Source organism: Pyrus communis, chromosome 3 (genome assembly GCF_963583255.1).
Source record: "Pyrus communis chromosome 3, drPyrComm1.1, whole genome shotgun sequence".
In the NCBI taxonomy this organism is placed as follows: domain Eukaryota; kingdom Viridiplantae; phylum Streptophyta; class Magnoliopsida; order Rosales; family Rosaceae; genus Pyrus; species Pyrus communis.
The window spans coordinates 24,718,764-24,737,497 of NC_084805.1; the positions used below are offsets into that span (position 1 = coordinate 24,718,764).

Below are 18,734 nucleotides of genomic sequence, written 5' to 3' on the forward strand. Positions count from 1 at the left end.
GTTATTGTCATATATATATATATATATTTGTGCTTAGAGTTGTAACTTACACCACATATTATAATGGGTTAGGATTAAGGGACAAATATTTTAGACACTTCTATACTCCTTTTTAACCATTAGATTTTATAGCATCTAACGATCTTGATTAAGTGACGTGGAGGATTTTAATGACATGGATTATAATTAAAATAGAATAAAACTGAAAGAAAAAGGCAAATCAATCTAACGTTGGAACCTAGGGAGGAGGGACTGGCCACGAACATGAGAAGAAGGTGTAGAGAAAATTCCAGCGCTTTCACTACATATTGCTTTCATTCAATTGATACAAAATCAAGAAGCGCATAAAGCATATCAAGCTATCACTCGATCTAAATCCGAAATCCTAATTCTTTATTTTTGCTATATTTGGGTGATAAATTAGACTGAAAAAAAAAAAAAAAAAAAATTCTTCCCTTGTTGGCCAAAAGGCAAGAGCAGCGTGAGGCCACACATTAATCTCAGATTCTCATCTTTGTTTGCGTGAGGCAAGATCAGTGTGTGTAGGGTTTACAGGTTTGGGTGATAAACCCTCAAATTTACATCTTTCTCTTTGATCACATAAAGCTCGCCAAAGCACTCACTCACGTTTTTGTTCTTTAGCAATTATGCAAAGCAATGGAGGTCTTCCTCTCCCTCCCTCCAAAGCGTGGGTGATTTTTTTTTCCTTTTTTAATTCCTCTCAATTTTATATCTCTATGTTTTAATCTTTATTTATTTTTATTAGTTATAACGCACGCCATTGTCCACGTTATTTACTCTTTAAAAGCCGCTATACTTAATTAAGACCGTTGAATTTTATAAATTTAGTCGCTAAAAAGGAGTAAAAAAATTTGTCCAAATTTTTGTTCCTTCATCTAACCCTATTATAACATATGTTTTTAATCATTCATACCAAATATCAATTCAATTAGGGTTGAGCTTTGTTTTAAACATGATTTAGATGGAATTTAGTTTATACACTCGCACTTTGGTAAAGGTTTACTTATCCCATGCAAGTTACTCGATTTACATTCATAACTGATGGAAAAGTACTAGTATGATACATAACCGATTAGGTGAATGACAACTTAATAAGTTTAGATGTTGTAACATGTGTAAATTGATGTTGTAGTACTCCAATCATTGAACACGTGCGCTGTAACATGAGTAAATTGATGTTGTAGTACCTCCAATTATTGAACGCAAAACCAATCAATAAAGTAGCCGACTTTTTTGGTTTATGGAAAGCAAAGCTGGAAGCACATTGCACGGTGTTAATTTAATTGGATATCTCCAATTTTATTTGGACCTTTTGATTTTGTTCAATAAGGAGTGGTAAAGAGCAAAATTCCATAGGAGAGGGAAGGGAAATTATTTGCCACTCACCATTGACCATTGACCATTGACCATTGACCATTGACCATTGACGAACAACACGAATTCCATTTTATTTAATCATTATCATGCGCATGCATTTCATCATCTGCAATCAAAATCGCAATATTAGCCCAACATTGAAGTCCAAAACTCTGTCTGAGTACCCATTTAGCCCGACATTAACATGGACTGATGGGCTATATGCCCGAGCCCGAGCCCGAGCTTCCAACCCCAATAACTCTTTAAGGCAGTTATCTACAACGATTGAACTCGAGCTTTATTTTGAGAATATGCTGGGTAAAAAGAAAGAAATCTTAAGAGGTGGATTTGTTCTGGTGATTATGATCTTTCTTTTAAACTCACTGAATTTTGAAGTCAAACATATTCATGTAGTTTAATGTAAAAATATCGTTTGTACTTAAAAAAATATCTTAAAAAAGAAATTAATTAGGGATGAAGATCGAGTGTCAATTTCATATTTAAACCTTAAAGTAGAATCCTAATAGTTTTTTCTCATCCATTGTTCTATTTCCTTATCATGTTTGTGTAAAACAAATAAGTTGGGCTTTCCAATTCTAACTACTAGGTTAATGTTAGAGGGCTTAGATGTTGTGAATATGATTTTTTTTTAATTACAAAAATAGCGTTAGTAGATTAAATTGTAGTTGTTAGGGAAAAAGAGAATCGATAGAGATCAAACTTATATCAAAGTGCCTAGACATTGTTGCTTTCCACCATTGTAGTAAAACAATTGTAAGTTTGTAGAAAAATGTAACATAATTTAAATCCATTACACACATATATGCTTCTATAGCTTTTGTCCATCTTTGTTTTGCTTGAAGCAAAAGAAACACTGGTGGGTATTCTCTAATAATTCTTAAACAAAAATCTCATAAATCTTTTAATAAAAAAAAATTGAATTAAAATGTCCATCCACCATAAACCATAAAAAAAATGCAACAAAAAAGAAAAAGAAAAAAAAAATCCAAAATATCCAAATTTGAATATGGTATATAACTATAGACAGGAGGTGGAGTTGTTAGCGACCCTGCCACTTTTGAAAGTGCATGGGGTTGTAATGGAAGTTTAGATTGGCCCTACATAATCGTTGGAAATTTGTTGGTTGGTACAACTCACACACAATCAAGTGACTATTTCTACGATTCGAACTTTGAATGAATATAAATTTTGATAAGTAGACAATTAATACCATTCACCTAATTTACTAGTACCAATAAAATTGTAAATTTTCTCATTTTGTAATGAAAAGTACTTGTTATTGTATTATCATATTAATTTTCGATCAATGTGCTTGCTAATAAACCATAAATCAATAAAAACATGACACACGTATAATAAGTAATCTAAACACATTATGATTGCCGACTTGGCCACATATGTAGATGTGGGATGATGTGGCTCAAAAAATAATCCAAAAAAATATCCAATTGTTTAAGAATTTTGGTATAGATCCGATCTTCACCAATTCTTCTTCCTCTTACCACCTAATAATTTAATACAACAATGCTATCGTTTGTTTAAAAAAAAAATCCAAATTACAAACCCACAAACCATCTTGGTTTTGTGTCTCAGGCAATTTAGGGCAACTCGGACAGCATATCGCCCCTAAAGTTAGAAAATCCCTAAGCCCTACAAAAAACAACCAATAATAATCCACATTCGATTCTTGAAAATACCCCTATTCTTCATATTTCACCGGAACTCACCCTTTAAAATATAGGAAAACTAAAGAAAATAGCTTGAAAATTTTAAGTTTTAACGAAAATGACAAAATAAAGAGTAAAGTGAATAGTATCAGAATTGACCTTTTAGTATAAAAATGTAATTTTTCGTTAAAATGAACAGTACTAGACGTTTTTCGTTAAAGTTCTCTTAAAATATTCAAATTCCCATGCCATTTTAGCCAACTACCCGTTCCTATCCATCCGAACACGGCAAAACCAAACCTATCACGCTAAACATTTTCCCTCCCTTTCCCTTCCATTTTCCCAGCAACCAAACAGGTCTCAAGGAATCTCACCCACCCCGCCCCCACACCCCCCCCCCCCCCAAAACAAAAAAAAAAAACAAAAATTAGAGAAATTCTCCACATTCAGTGGGGCCAGTTCCACCCACCCCGCCCCACCACCACCCACACCCCCCCCCCACAACAAAAAAAAAAAAACAAAAATTAGAGAAATTCTCCACATTCAGGGGGGCCAGTGTGGCAACCAGATCGGCGCCAAGTCATGGGAAGTGATTTGTGACAAGCACGGTATCGACAACACCCGAAAGTACAACGGTGACTCCAAGCTTCAGCTGGAGCGAATCAATGTCTATTACAACGAGGCCAACGACGGAAGGTACGTTCCATGCGCGGTGCTCATGGATCTGGAGCCCGGGACAACGGACGCAGTCAGATTCGGCCCATTTGGGCAGGTTTTCAGACCTAATAACTTCGTGTTCGGGTAGTCTGGGGCAGGGGGACAATTGGGCAAAGGGGCATGATAAGGAGGGCGCCGAGCTTATCGATTCCGTGCTCGATGTGGTGCGAAAAAAGGCTGAGAATTGCGATTGCTTGCAGGGTATGGTGAAAATTTAAAACAAGATTTTGGGTTTGAATATTTTTTATTTTTAGGGATTTGATCATGCTTTTGTTTGAAATTTGTTAGACAATACAATCTTAATTGGAGTCTAGATATGATTGTAATCCTAATTGTAGTTGTATGCCTAACTTGTAGGGATAATATCTTGCTGAGCAAGGAATGTAATTGTATATATTTCTTATTCACGTATCAATGAAATATATTTTCGGGTCGGGGTGTGTCCAGACTTGATTTCGAAGGCGATGATTGGTGTGGGTAAGCGACGTGGCGACCTCTATCACATTGTGGCCCTTGCCTCCTCCATCCCATCCCATCACCCCCTTTGCAACGTCGTCAACATCCTGTCCTCCCTATGGCATACCACCTTGGTCACCCTTCCCCTCCTCGTTTACAAGCTTTAGCTTCTAGTTTTTTAAATTGTTCTCTTGATTTTAGCCATGTTTGTGATGTTTGTCCTTTGGCGAAACAAACTCGTCAACCTTTAGGTTTAAGTTCAATTTCAACGACTTTTCCTTTTGCTTTAATTCATTGTGATATTTGGGGCCTGAATAGTCAATCTTCCCTTTCTGGAGCTCATTATTTTTTAACAATTGTGGATGATTTTTCTTGCTTTACGTGGATCTTTCTCATGAAACATAAACCAGATACTCAACAATTAATCAAGGATTTTTTTGCTTATGTCAATACCCTATTCCATACTAAAATCCAATGCATTCATATTGACAATGGCGGCGAATTTCTTTCTCTTCGCCACTTTTTCTCAGATAATGGGGTCTTGTTTCAAACTTCTTGTGTTTATACCCCTTTACAAAATGGCGTTGTTGAACGCAAACATAGACACCTCCTAGAAACCGCACGCACATTTCGCTTCCAATCACAACTTTCTCTCAAATTTTGGGGTGAATGTGTTCTTACCACTACTTATCTAATCAATCGTCTCCCCACCCGTCTTCTCCATAATAAATCTCCCTTTAAGGTCCTCCATAACAAACCCCCAACCTATGATCACTTCGGCGTTTTTGGTTGTCTCGCCTATGCCACCTCTGTTATTCCACCCACTAAAATTTCCCCTCAGGCTCATCGTTGCATCTTTCTTGGTTACCCTCATGGCCAGAAACCATACAAACTATATGACCCAGAAATTCACTGCACCTTCACAAGTAGGGATGTAATCTTCCATGAAGATTCCTTCCCTTATGCCCTTAAATCCACCCCTACCCTATCGCTCATGCCTACCCTGCCTATTCCTTTTCTTATGGACCTTTCCTGTCCACTACCTCTTGTCACTACACCACCTTCACCTCATGCCACCTCATCCACCTCTACATCTATAGCTCCATCCCCTGATGCCACCTCACATGTCCACCATTCCGCCACTACACCCCCGGCCCCACCTGCTTTCTCCACTGATATCCCCTCAGTTTCAACCCAACTACCCACGAACCCCCACCTCCTCGCCCACGTCTCATTCTGACATTCCCCGTGCGCACCGCACATCTTCCCGTACCCATAAACCCTCATCATATTTAAAGGAATACGTTTGCTCGTAGGTGATTTTGCCACCACACCAATCCTCAACTTCGCAGCCCAGTTCTACAAAAGACACACGATATCCACTTTGTAATTTTATTTCTCATCACCGTTACTCTCCTAAACATCTTTCATATATATATATATATTCTGTCAGTCGGAATGTGGAGCCCTCATCTTTTGCCGAGGCTGTCAATGATCCTCATTGGCGTCGAGCCATAAATGAGGAACTTCAAGCATTACATGCTAATGGTACTTGGACCTTGACTACCTTGCATCTGGCAAAGTTCTCATTAATTGTAAGTGGGTGTACAAATTGAAGTATAATTCTAATGGTTCCATTGAACATTATAAAGCTCGCTTGGTTGCTAAAGGTTACACACAAGCTGAAGGTATTAATTATCATGACACTTTTTCTCCTACTGCTAAGATGATTACAATGCGCTGTCTTCTTGCTCTTGCTGCTAGTCAGTCTTGGTCTCTTCATCAGCTCAATGTTAATAATGCTGTTTTGCACGATGACTTACAAGAGGAAATTTATATGTTTCCTCCTTCTGGTCTTCGACGATAGGGGGAGAATCTTGTGTGTCACCTCCACAAATCTCTTTATGGTCTCAAGCAGGCTTCTCGCCAATGGTTTGCCAAATTCACTACTGACATTTTTTCTGCTGGTTTTCAATAATCAAAAGTAGACTATTCACTGTTCACCAGAAAGTTCTGACTTCTTTCACAACCTTACTCTTTTATATGGATGATATTGTGATTCCAGGCAACGACGTCAGTGCCATTGATTCTCTGAAGTCTTTTCTCCGTGATCATTTTCGGATAAAAGACCTTGGTGACTTAAAATACTTTTTGGGTACTAAGGTCTCTCGATCTCAACGGGGATTTATATTTCACAGCGTAAGTATGCATTATAGATTCTCAAGGATTATGGTTTTCTGGGAGCACGGCCCATTGCTTTCCCTATGGATGATAAAAAATTATCTGATTAAGGAGAACTTCTCAAGGATCCTAAAAAGTATCGGCGCTTAGTAGGACAGTTAATTTATCTTACCATAACTTGACCAGATATCACATATTCTGTCCATGTTTTGAGTTGGTTTATGCACGAGCCACGTGTACCTCATATGGATGCTACGCTTCATGTTGTTCGTTATTTGAAATCTACTACAAGTTAAGGCTTATTATTCCGTTCTAACAACTAGACCAAGTTAGCTGCATTTTGTGACTTTGACTGGGCATGTTGTCCTATCACTCACCGTTCGACTACTGGGTATTTTGTATTCTTAGGAAATTCTTTGATTTCATGGTGAACAAAAAGACAGAAAACCGTGTCACTTTCTTCAGCTGAGGCAAAATATAGGGCTATGGTAGGTGCTTGTTGTGAGTTAGTTTGGCTTCAATTTTTGTTGAAGGATTTGAACATTCCTTTAAATGGTCCTTCCATTTTATTTTGTGATAATCAAGCAGCATTACATATAGCCGCTAATCCGGTTTTTCATGAGCGGACTAGTCACCTTGAGATGGATTGTCACTTTATATGCAATAAGATTGCAGATGGCACTATAGCAACACAGTATGTTGGTACGGCACACCAATTGACAGATTTGTTCACTAAGCCTCTTGGGAAGGACACGTTTTCGACTTTGATACGCAAGTTGGGTGTTCTTGACATTCACTCTCCAACTTGAGGGGGAGTGTTAGACAATAGAATCATAAATGGAGTGTAGATATGATTGTAATCCTAATTGTAGTTGTATTTCTAACTTGTACGGATAATACCTTCCTGAGCAGGGAATGTAATTGTATATATTTCTTATTCACGTATCAATGAAATAGACTTTTACCCCATATATCTCTTTCTACAAAATTGAATCTCAATTGGGTTTGTAAGGATGTTTTCTCCCATTTTGATAGTAAGTGTTTTGAATTTTGCAATTACAGTAATTTTCTTACTAAGTTGTGTTTCTTTTCGGTTTAGAATTTCAATGGCTGATTGATGTGAATGAAATGATTCAGCTTTGTAATGTTGGCCATGTGTTTTGAACAGGATTCCAAGTATGTCATTCTTTGGGTGGTGGCACTGGCTCTGGCATGGGAACTCTTCTTATTTCCAAGATCCGGGAGGAGTATCCGGATCGGATGATGTTGACATTCTCTGTCTTCCCGTCTCCAAAGGTGTCTGATACGGTTGTGGAACCATACAATGCCACCCTTTCCGTCCATCAGCTTGTCGAAAATGCTGATGAATGTATGGTTTTGGACAATGAGGCTCTGTAAGACATCTGCTTTCGTACCCTCAATCTATCCAACCCTACTTGTAAGTCCAAATCTTGATATACGGTGGCTGATAATGACAATGATTTTAGAGTGTATAATGGTGTTTTCTGTTTGATTTTATCTTAAGTTCAAAAGGATTCTGATAAATTAGCTTACGTCATAAATTATGTGCATGTTCGTGTGAATTCTTGTGAGATTTTGAAAAGGAATGTAATGTGATCCTTGTAACATATTTCTTTGCACGACTAATGCAGTTGGGGATCTTAATCATCTCATCTCTGCTACCATGAACGGTGTCACATGTTGTCTTCAGTTCCCTGGACAGTTGAACTCTGACCTACGGAAGCTTGCACTTAACCTTATCCCATTCCCGTGGTTGCCCTTCTTTATGGTTGGGTTTGCACCCCTAACTTCAAGAGGATCGCAGCAGTACCGTGCTCTGTCTGTGCCCGAATTGACCCAGCAGATGTGGGATGCCAAAAACATGATGTGTGCCGCTGACCCACGCCATGGACGTTACCTTACTGCGTCTGCCATGTTCCGTGGTAAGATGAGCACCAAAGAAGTTGATGAACAGATGATTAACGTCCAGAACAAGAACTCCTCATATTTTGTTGAGTGGATTCCCAATAACGTTAAGTCCAGCGTGTGTGACATCCCACCCAAGGGTCTAAAGATGGCATCCACTTTTATTGGGAATTCGACTTCAATTCAGGAAATGTTCAGGAGAGTTAGCGAGCAGTTCACAGCTATGTTCAGGCGAAAGGCTTTCTTGCATTGGTACACAGGTGAAGGAATGGATGAGATGGAGTTCACCGAGGCCGAGAGTAACATGAACGATCTAGTTGCTGAGTACCAACAATACCAGGATGCAATTATCGAAGAGGAGTACGAAGAGGAGGAAGAGGAGGTTGGTGCTTGATGCATCGTGTTATCGTCATAGTTTCTCAGTTTGTGTAAACTCGTTATGTCTGTTGGCTTAATTCGAATGAGTGATTGTCTGGTGTGAACTAGTCCATTCCATTTTTGTTCCATCTGTTTTTTAGTAGGGAAAAATATATCAGAGAAGAAAAATATATTAGAGAAAGAAGGGAGGAAGATAGGGAGGAAGAGTTTAGTTTATTAAAACTAGCAAATGAGCACACACTGTCTGTGTGAACAAGCGCTCATCTCCTTCCACGTTATCTTCAAGTGCAACCGCTTCAATTTATTCAAACTATCCAAAAAACATCATGATTTCACTTACGTGTATGAAAAAAATGATAGTGGGATAATTCTCTTATTAAGTGCACATTTTTTATCTTATGTAAATATTTTGATATAAAATTACTATTTTGCCCTTCTTATGTAAATATTGTGTATCAAAAGTGAGGGCAAAATAAGAAAAAATGGGAAAAAGTTCAAAAGATACAAAATTACTATTTTGCCCCCCTCATGTCAACATTGTGTATTCAAAAGTGAGGGCAAAATTGGAAGAAAAGGGGGCAAAAAGTTGACAAGCCCTCTTCTCTTAATGGAATAGATAGATAAGTCTAGTTCTTAAGTTTAGAATTATTTTATTATCAATAATTGTCTTTTTAATGATAAGATTTATTATAAAAGTTAAATTTCTTCCTAATTATCTCTTTAATTATTTCTTCTTAATTCTTTTGTTTTGTTATTTCCTATTCTTCTTCCTGCTCTAAACCCTATTTATCGTTTTATTCTTAATTTTTATAATCAACCTATATCACAGGGTAATTGTATTTATCTACTATGACATTTTTTAAATTTTTTTATAATCATCTTTTATCACGAATTGATGTGTTTTTCTTGTAGGTATATTATGCTTTTGTACATTTTAGGTAGGTTTCATATCTCACTTATATGTATAATAGACATTCACATATTTGTTACTTGAGTTAGCGTCGTATGTTTTAGATGGATTTGTGTTAGTATATCAGTTTTTTGTTAGAAGATTTTAAGAATTTATTGGAATTAAAAGATGCATAAAATTTGAAAGATTTTAATTCATTTCTTATATTATTTTTTTTAAAAAAAAGAAAAAAAATAAAGAGAAGATGATATTAGCTAATAACCATGTTAATTTTTAGATTCAGATCCCCCTAAAAAAAATATAAAGAATAACACAATTTTTTTTTATTATTACTGTTTACAATTGTCTTCATGTGCAATTTGTAGTATATTCATAAAAGCTATGCAATTTATAGTTTTTATTTAATTACTGTATATCACATACACTGCCTTTCATCTGTCATTTCTTTTCATATTTCCATCTTTCTTATTATCTGTTTTCAGTTTAAAACAAACAACAAACAACAAAAGCACAAACATAAACACCGCTGATTTTTCCTATAAAATTGAAGCAATTAATGTATCAATATCAAGGCATATAATAATTATAAGTTAATTAGTTCTTAATTCCAAATAAAACGAAATTTAGTTCTTAATTGTTTTATATATGAGTAATGCAAGCTTCTATATATAAACTTTGACTTGGCAATTCTTAATTTCTTAACATATACGGAAAGTTATAATTTCAATGCCGGCAACGATCGATGCCACCACCTGAATAAAACGATGTAATAGATGACAAGCTTTGAGTTAAACAAAAAGATTTTCACACACGGTTAGAAGCCAGACTTTTTCAGTGCACAAACAATACGAACTCCTACTCTCTCTATAAAGGTAGCAACATGCTAGGTCTTTATCCACAATTCAAGTTTACTAATTTCCTTACAAAGTTTAAGCAAATCAAAGAGCGCAAAAGATTTTTCGAAATTCCAATGGCTTCTCAGCTTCTTTTGTTGGCATTCCTTGCCATATCTTCTTCCATTGCTTTGGCATCTGACCCAAGTTCACTTCAGGATTTCTGTGTCGCCGATAAAGCCTCAGGTACCTAAGCTAAAATCATACTTATATTTGAACATGTGTGTACATAATATCAGTCAGCTAGCTGGTAGGAATTATATTAGTTTCTAATGTATTTTTTCCAACATGATTTCAGTATCCGTGAATGGTTTTGCGTGCAAGGACTCCAAACTCGTCGATGCCAATGACTTCTTCTTCAGCGGACTTCACCTACCGGGCAACACATCCAACCCAGTTGGCTCACGGGTGACCCCTGTTAATGTAGTCCAAATTCCAGGACTTAATACTCTTGGTATCTCCGTGGTGCGTATTGATTATGCCCCATGGGGTACTAATCCTCCACACACGCATCCTCGCGCTACTGAAATCTTGACAGTTCTGGAAGGGAGCCTCCAAGTGGGTATTATCACTTCCAACCCTGAAAACCGTCATATCACCAAGGTGCTTCAGAAGGGTGATGTGTTTGTATTCCCAGTAGGTCTTGTTCATTACCAACACAATGTTGGAAATAGTAATGGAGTTGTCCTTGCTGCTCTTAGCAGCCAAAACCCAGGTGCCATTACCGTTGCAAATACAGTATTTGGATCAAAGCCTGACATCCCCGCTGATGTTCTTGCAAAGGCTTTCCAAGTGGATAGCAACGTAGTCTTCAATTTGCAGGCAAAGTTTTAGAGTTCCATTTGGAAGGATCACCGATTCAATTGAAAGGGATCCGACTTACAGTTCATTGATGTTTGCAATATACTGTTTAGAAAATTGTATAGGTTTACTTATCAGTACAGTGAGCATGTTAGTCTACTATTTTGTAATTTTTGTTATTTTAAGAACAAGGGAGTACTGTAATTGTGTTTGATTCCCATACTTCAAGAGGATAATTGACTTCTCCTCATATAGAAATATAATCAAAGCTGGTCTATTTTGCTTTATTTGTTGAAGAAGAATCATGGACAGTACTTCTAGCTCATGAAAATAATTTTTTAAGTTGACTTGTTATGTAAACAAACGGATTTTTATTACAAATAAAATAGACGATTAAGCGATTAGCTCCTTGGTGTAGGACATTTGAGTCTACGGCAGAAAGTAGCTAGGGAGGCCTTTCCTCCAAAAGTTTCGAAATCTACCCAGTTTCAACCTTTCCGGAACTCCATATATGCATGAAAATCCTTTAAGCAATTGAAAGCTAGTTTCCGAACCAGAAATGTCTCTTAAAATGCTGACAGATTTGCTTTCTGTGAACTTCAATATATATCATTACTACACACATGTATGATTTTCCTTCTTTTGTGGCTATAGTTTAAGAAATCTGCCCTCCTTTTTTGATATTCATGTTTTTAACTAGCAATGGTTGAGCTTGTTTATAAAAAAGGGTTAAGCTAGGCAACAAATACAACTTTTGTTCCAAAAAAAAAGAAAAAAAGAAAAAAAAAACAAATACAATTTGGATCAATATACAAATATCGATCATCTCGTTGGCAAAGCTTCTCCTCTTTGTTTTCACTATATAGAGGAAGTACATATAAAATTTGATGGTTTAAGCTGTTACTTAGTACTACGGTATAACGGTATTCTTCTTCACTTGTAAGTCATAAGTCTTAGGTTCGAATCTTGTAGATAGGATTTAGTAAGGATAATGCTAGGGAGACCAAAATTTTAAACTAAATGACGTGTAACCAATAGGAAATAAGAACATTAACTAACACGTAAATATCAATCCAACCATCAACCATCACATCATTTGGTTTACAAATTTAGTTTAAAAATTTGATCTCCCTAGTATTATCCATTTAATAGTATTTCATGTACTTTGATTATCTAAGAGTCATCATAAGTATTTGGTAAGCTAATTGGTTTCATGCATCACATTAATTTTGTTGATGAGTTCAATGTATGGGATGGGGGTAAAGCCTATAATTCATTGTAAGCTTAGATTTGTCAGGACAGTTTTTGGATGTTAAGTAAAAGTAAGAGTTTATTCTCTTCCATTCTATCAACTTGAGATTTCAGTAAGAATCAACAAGGCATAGATTTCGTTTATTCTTGACTATTTTCGTCTCAACAAGAAATAAGGATTTATTGTAATGAAAATAGGGATATACACTACCTAACGAATTTAGACAAGGCTTGAAGCCATGTCTGCTGCTACAAGACCAGGTCAGACTGGATGGATGCGTCTACTTATTAGATTATGATCTGCAGGCTAGATTAATGGACATTTTGGATGTCTGATATACTTAGCTTATCTGCAGCCTAGATTAATGGACATTTTGGATGTCTGATATACTTAGCTTATCTGCATAGTGCGGAATGGTCTATGATTTCATTAAAGACGAAATGAATAGTAATTTAAGTAGAAGGTGGTTCCAACATATCATAAAATAATTGTCGGTATCAGATCGCATATTCAATATAGAGAAGTTTAACAATTTTTAAAGTTTCATGCCTTTGTCTGCAAATTACATCTTATTGATTATATATGTCCCCATTTACTCCACACTTTATCTTAGTTTGATCAAGTCAAAGCAAGACAACCCGCTTTCAAACCAAAGTTTCTTGAAGACGAAAAAGAACCTCCAATATCATGAATTGTCAATATTCTGTTTAATGCTTCCAGCCGCATATGGAATAGAATATTAACCATGTTGATAGAATATGATTTTCAGAATATGTATCAATCTATACACTCTATTAATTAGAGAAAAAGCAGAGTAATGTAGATGCTAATTAGAGTTTTTATAAATTTTATTCTAGAAAGCCAATTCAAATTTGTGAGTAATATGATATTTCTTTATCAAATTTGACCTGGCAAGTAATTTCTGTTACACTGTTTTTGTGTACCTGGAACACTGTCACACGATGTTATAATTCCATTCAAATTGTAACACTTGTATTTTATGATTATATTAATACAGCTTAAAAATGGAGCATATTAACTATTTCGTTTATTCAAATGATAACACGCGAAAAAGTACATGCGGCAAGTGTTTCAGCTATGACATAAAAATTTATCGACATAAAGAGAGGAAACCTTCCTTAATGCCAGCATGCCCAGCAACAATGCCGGCACCTGAACAATAAAGTTAATCAGATAAGTGATGACATATACATGCACAAGTAGCAGCTTCCTATGAAAAACTTGTATTACGCGGTTACAAATTAAGACTAGACTTTTTCAGTTCGTAGGAAACAATACATGTGTGCAGGGATACTTCTCCCTATAAAAGCAGAGACACAGATAGGGTTTCAATCCACAATTCAAATTTATTCTCACTTTCACAAAGCTTAAACAAAGTTGGTCAATCTCTCTCTGCTTACTGTCTTGATCAAATGGCCTCTCAGTTTCTATTTTTCGCATCCCTTGCTGTAACCTTTTCCGTTGCTTTGGCATCGGACCCAAGTTCTCTTCAGGATTTCTGCGTGGCTGATGCAACGAGCTCAGGTAGCTCAAATTGTCTTTTCGTATATTTTCCGTACATTTCCCAAAAAATAAATGCATGCATCATATATATCAATTGGTAATTATGTATGTTGCTAATGTTAATGTACTTTTTCATCGTGGTTTCAGTACTGGTTAATGGTCGTGTTTGCAAGGACCCTAAGCTTGTTGAAGCCAACGATTTCTTCTTCAGTGGACTTCACCTAGCAGGCAACACATCAAATGCAGTTGGTTCACGTGTGACTCCAGTTAGTGTAGCCCAAATTGGAGGACTTAATACCCTTGGCATCTCTGTTGCGCGTATTGATTTTGCCCCATGGGGTCTTAACCCTCCACATACACACCCTAGAGCTACTGAAATTTTGACAGTCCTGGAAGGGAGCCTCAAAGTTGGTTTTGTCACCTCCAACCCCGAAAACAACCTCATCACCAAGGTGCTTCAGAAGGGTGATGTTTTTGTGTTCCCAGTAGGTCTTGTGCATTTCCAGCAGAATTTTGGACATGGTAATGCAGTTGCCATTGTAGCTCTCAACAGCCAAAATCCAGGTGTCATTACCATTGCAAATGCTGTATTTGGATCAAAACCTGATATCCCTGCTGATATTCTTGCAAAGGCTTTCCAAGTGGATACAAACGTGATCTACGGTCTTCAGTCCAAGTTTTAGAGAAATTCCAATTTGGAACCCCTGATTCAATCAAAAGGGTTTTGTAGCTCATTTGAAGTGTGTCTTTAGAATATTGTTACAGTTTCTTTTTCATCGCAGTCATGTTGGTCTACTGTTGTGTTTGATTCAAAAGATTTATTTGTTTACGCTCATAAGATGTGATCAACTTGTTCTTTTGTTTACTCTATCAATTTGTTCTTTTGTTTACTCTATTGCTCCAAGAATTAATAAAAGGAAATGTTCACCACCATATTTTGTGCCTTATGCCATAGAATTTCAAGTAAAACATGAGTGCTTTGAGTTTGGAAAACTGTTTCTGTTGGAAATTCAAATAAAAACAGGCTGTAAAAGGTTGCTTCTAGCTGTTAGTTTCTTTACAGGTTGTATCCACACATGCTGCAACTACAAAGACTAAAGTTTCCTCCATGTGCTAGCTGAAATGGTGATGAAAGACAGCAAGTGTGCTGCCATGTGATGTGCTAGCAGGAAGACAGCAGTGTGCTGCTGTGTATTAGCCGAAAGAGTGTTGATTGCAAGCTGGAAAGATAGCTGCATATGTGTGCTAGACTGTCCAAAGTTCTTGCATGTGTTTTAAAGGGTGTAAAGATGTTAAACACCCCATTCATTGCATGTGTTGTTGCATTGTTTATCAATTTCTGTTTTGTATAAATAGGCCATCTTGCTAAGCTTTATAGCATCCCATCCAAATCCCATTTCCATTCTCATTTTCAGCTTGTAAGCTTTAAGAGTTGTAAACTCTTCTAATATTTCAAAGTGTTTGTTATCACCAAGCTTGCTACTTCTTTCATATATCAAAGTCCAAGTGTTTTTTTACCAAAGCTTGTTGCTTCCCTCCTTTCTCTATTTCTTTGTCCAATTTTATTGAGAGTGAAAGTGAGAGGTGTGATAGAGTTTGTAAACTTATCACCCACATATTTTGGTATTGAGTTAGTAAACTCTTGTGAATACCAACAATTGGTATCAGAGCCAGAATACCATTCTGGCAAGTGCAGTAGCTATGGCGTCCCATTTAGTGCAACTCCAAGTTCCCACATTGAAGAAAGAAAATTATGAAAGATGGTGCATCCAATTCAAAGCATTGTTTGGATCACAGGAGCTATGAGAAGTTGTCAGTAGTGGGTATGTTGTACCCACTGCCGAGCAAGAAGCCGTATATACTGCGGATCAAAGGAACACTCTCAAAGACTTACGAAAGAAGGACCAAAAGGCGCTGTATCTTCTATACCAGGGTTTGGAAGATTCAACGTTCGAGAAGGTTGCAGAAGCAACAACGAGCAAGCAAGTATGGGATACACTCAGTACAATCTACAAAGGAGTAGATCGAGTCAAGAAAGTGAGGTTACAGTCACTTCGAGCAGATTTTGAAACTGCTCACATGAATGAAGGGGAGAGCATCTCCGATTATCACTCAAGGCTCATTGTGATAGTAAATCAGATGAGGAGAAATGGCGAGAGACTCGATGAAGTACGAGTTATGGAGAAGATACTCCGATCACTCACATCTAAGTTTGAGCATGTGGTGACTGCCATTGAGGAATCCAAGGATTTGGAGGTGATGAGCGCAGAGGAGCTACTAGGATCCCTCCTAGTTCACGAGCAACGCATTCAGAAGAATGCAAACCCCATAACGCTAGAGCAAGCTTTGGAGTCAAAGTTGAATATTGACAAACCAAATGGAGCTCGTGGGCAGTGGAACTCACGTCGTGGGAGTTCATCTAACCGTAGCCGAAGACGAGCTCGAGGAAGAGGTCGAGGCTATGCACAAAATCGAGGTCAGTCTCAAGAGTGGAGATCTACTCGAGGAAAGGCGCATATCCAATGTCACAATTGCAAGCAATATGGACATTATGCCAATGAATGTTCACATAAAAATGGTGAGCATGTCAACATGGCAGAATCAAGTGGAAATACTGATGAAGAACTTACAGTCTTGCTAGCACACCATGATTCCAGTAGCCAACAAGATGTTTGGTATTTGGACTCTGGTGCAAGAAATCACATGTGTGGAAAGAAGGAGTTTTTTGCCGAACTAAAAGATGGGGCCTATGGATCTGTAAGTCTTGGTGACTCTTCAAAGTTGCCAGTTGAAGGCAAAGGGAAGATCAAGATCATCCAGAAGGATGGTAAAGAAGAATACATCTCTGATACCTACTACATACCAGGTATGAAGAGCAACATTCTAAGCATTGGTCAACTGCTCCAGAAAAGGTACATTATACATATGGAGAATATGTTTCTCACTCTCAGAAATGCAAGGAGAAAACTTATTGCACGTGTTCAAATGTCAAAGAACCGAATGTTCCCGTTGAAGTTGAACACAAAGATTGGGAGTTGCAACATCGGTGTGATGGAAGATGAGTCATGGAAATGGCATCTTCGATTTGGCCATCTTCATTTCAATGGCCTAAAGTTGTTGTCAAGTGGAGGAATGGTTCGTGGTTTACCCCAGATTGAAGCCACACGCCAAGTATGTGAAGGTTGTGTGCTTGGCAAGCAAGCATGACTATCGTTCCCTGTTGGTGATACATGGAGAGCAAAGGCACCATTGCAGTTGGTGCAGACAGATATATGTGGTCCATTGGATCCCATGTCTTATGGAGGTAATAGGTATTTTATTACCTTCATTGATGATTTCAGTAGAAAGACTTGGGTCTATTTTCTCAAGGAGAAGTCAGCTGCCCTAAAAATTTTCAAGGAGTTCAAGGCACTCACAGAGGCTGAAAGTAACCACAAGCTTGTGGCTGTGAGATCAGATAGAGGTGGAGAGTACACCTCCAATGCTTTCCAAGCATACTGCAAGGAGTAAGGAATTAGGCATCAACTTACTGCTGCCTATACCCCACAGCAAAATGGGATAGCCGAAAGAAAGAATCGAACCATCCTTGACATGACAAGGTCCATGCTTAAGGAGAAGAATTTGCCAAAAGAGTTATGGGCAGAAGCTGTAGCTTGTTCGATTTATTTGTTGAATCGATGTCCAACAAAGAGTGTCAAGAGGATGACACCACAAGAGGCTTGGAGTGGATACAAGCCGAATGTTACACACCTAAGAATTTTTGGGTGTGTTGCATATGCTCAAGTTCCAGAAGCCAAGAGGAGGAAACTTGATGATAGAGGTGAGAAATGTGTGTTTGTGGGCTATAGTGAAGAGTCCAAGGCATACAAGCTCTACAACCCACTAACTGGCAAACTAGTGGTTAGTAGAGATGTCATCTTCAGTGAGGAAGAAACATAGAAGTGGAACAACAAAGAAGTCAGTAAAGAGAAGATCGTCTCCACTGATTTTGAAGAACCAGAAGTTGTACCACCTATTGAGCAACAGCCTGCTCAAACAATCACAACAACTCCAGTGCACAGAATTGCAAGGAGTGGTCCTACATCTAGTGAGGAAAATAGCTCCTCAACTCCAGTGAGGTTAAGGAGTCTCACAGAGATTTATGGACAAGAAGAAGAAGAAACCAATTTTTTCTACTTCTATGCAGACCATGAGCCTCTCTCATTCAATGAAGCTGTGGAAGAAAATTGTTGGAAGAAAGCCATGGAAGAAGAGATCCATGCCATCGAGAAAAATGACACTTGGGAGTTGACAAAGCTTCCACCAAATCAGAAGGCTATTGGTGTTAAGTGGGTGTACAAGATCAAACGCACTGCAGATGGGAGTGTAGATCGGTACAAATCAAGGCTTGTAGCAAAGGGCTACAAACAGAAGTATGGAGTGGACTATGATGAAGTCTATGCTCCAGTTGCAAGACTTGAGACGGTAAGATTACTAATCTCTCTTGCCGCTCAGCATAAATGGAAAATTTATCAATTAGATGTCAAGTCAGCCTTCCTTAATGGAGTTCTTGAGGAAGAAGTGTACGTGGAACAACCGGAAGGCTTCCAAGTACAAGGAGAAGAAGAAAAGGTGTATCGTTTGAAGAAGGC

At 37.6% G+C, this 18,734-nt stretch overlaps 3 protein-coding genes across 4 annotated transcripts; 2 read left to right on the plus strand and 1 right to left on the minus strand.

The window, feature by feature from the left end:
* Nucleotides 1-8,333: 8,333 nt before the first annotated feature.
* Nucleotides 8,334-8,651, minus strand: LOC137729486 (uncharacterized). Its single transcript, XM_068468448.1, is given in 1 exon segment — nt 8,334-8,651. A coding segment is annotated over 1 exon segment (318 nt).
* A 1,952-nt stretch (nt 8,652-10,603) lies between these two features.
* Nucleotides 10,604-11,360, plus strand: LOC137729485 (putative germin-like protein 2-1). Its single transcript, XM_068468447.1, has 2 exons — nt 10,604-10,712; nt 10,825-11,360. Exons 1-2 carry the CDS (start codon nt 10,604-10,606, stop codon nt 11,358-11,360), a joined length of 645 nt encoding a protein of 214 aa, XP_068324548.1.
* A 2,652-nt stretch (nt 11,361-14,012) lies between these two features.
* LOC137730024 (putative germin-like protein 2-1) lies at nt 14,013-14,786 on the plus strand. 2 transcript variants are annotated; one of them, XM_068469094.1, is made up of 2 exons: nt 14,013-14,127; nt 14,251-14,786. In XM_068469094.1, exons 1-2 carry the CDS (start codon nt 14,013-14,015, stop codon nt 14,784-14,786), a joined length of 651 nt encoding a protein of 216 aa, XP_068325195.1. The 2 variants fall into 2 exon arrangements, with proteins under 2 accessions (XP_068325195.1, XP_068325196.1); XM_068469095.1 differs by having other exon boundaries at nt 14,013-14,124.
* The last annotated feature ends 3,948 nt before the right edge of the window (nt 14,787-18,734 follow it).

Coding starts and splice junctions, on each gene's coding strand:
- LOC137729485 (XM_068468447.1), top strand. CDS start 10,604: ATGGCTTCTCAGCTTCTTTTGTTGGCATTCCTTGCCATATCTTCTTCC. Junction 10,713..10,824: donor TGTCGCCGATAAAGCCTCAG/GTACCTAAGCTA, acceptor ACATGATTTCAG/TATCCGTGAATGGTTTTGCG.
- LOC137730024 (XM_068469094.1), top strand. CDS start 14,013: ATGGCCTCTCAGTTTCTATTTTTCGCATCCCTTGCTGTAACCTTTTCC. Junction 14,128..14,250: donor TGATGCAACGAGCTCAGGTA/GCTCAAATTGTC, acceptor TCGTGGTTTCAG/TACTGGTTAATGGTCGTGTT.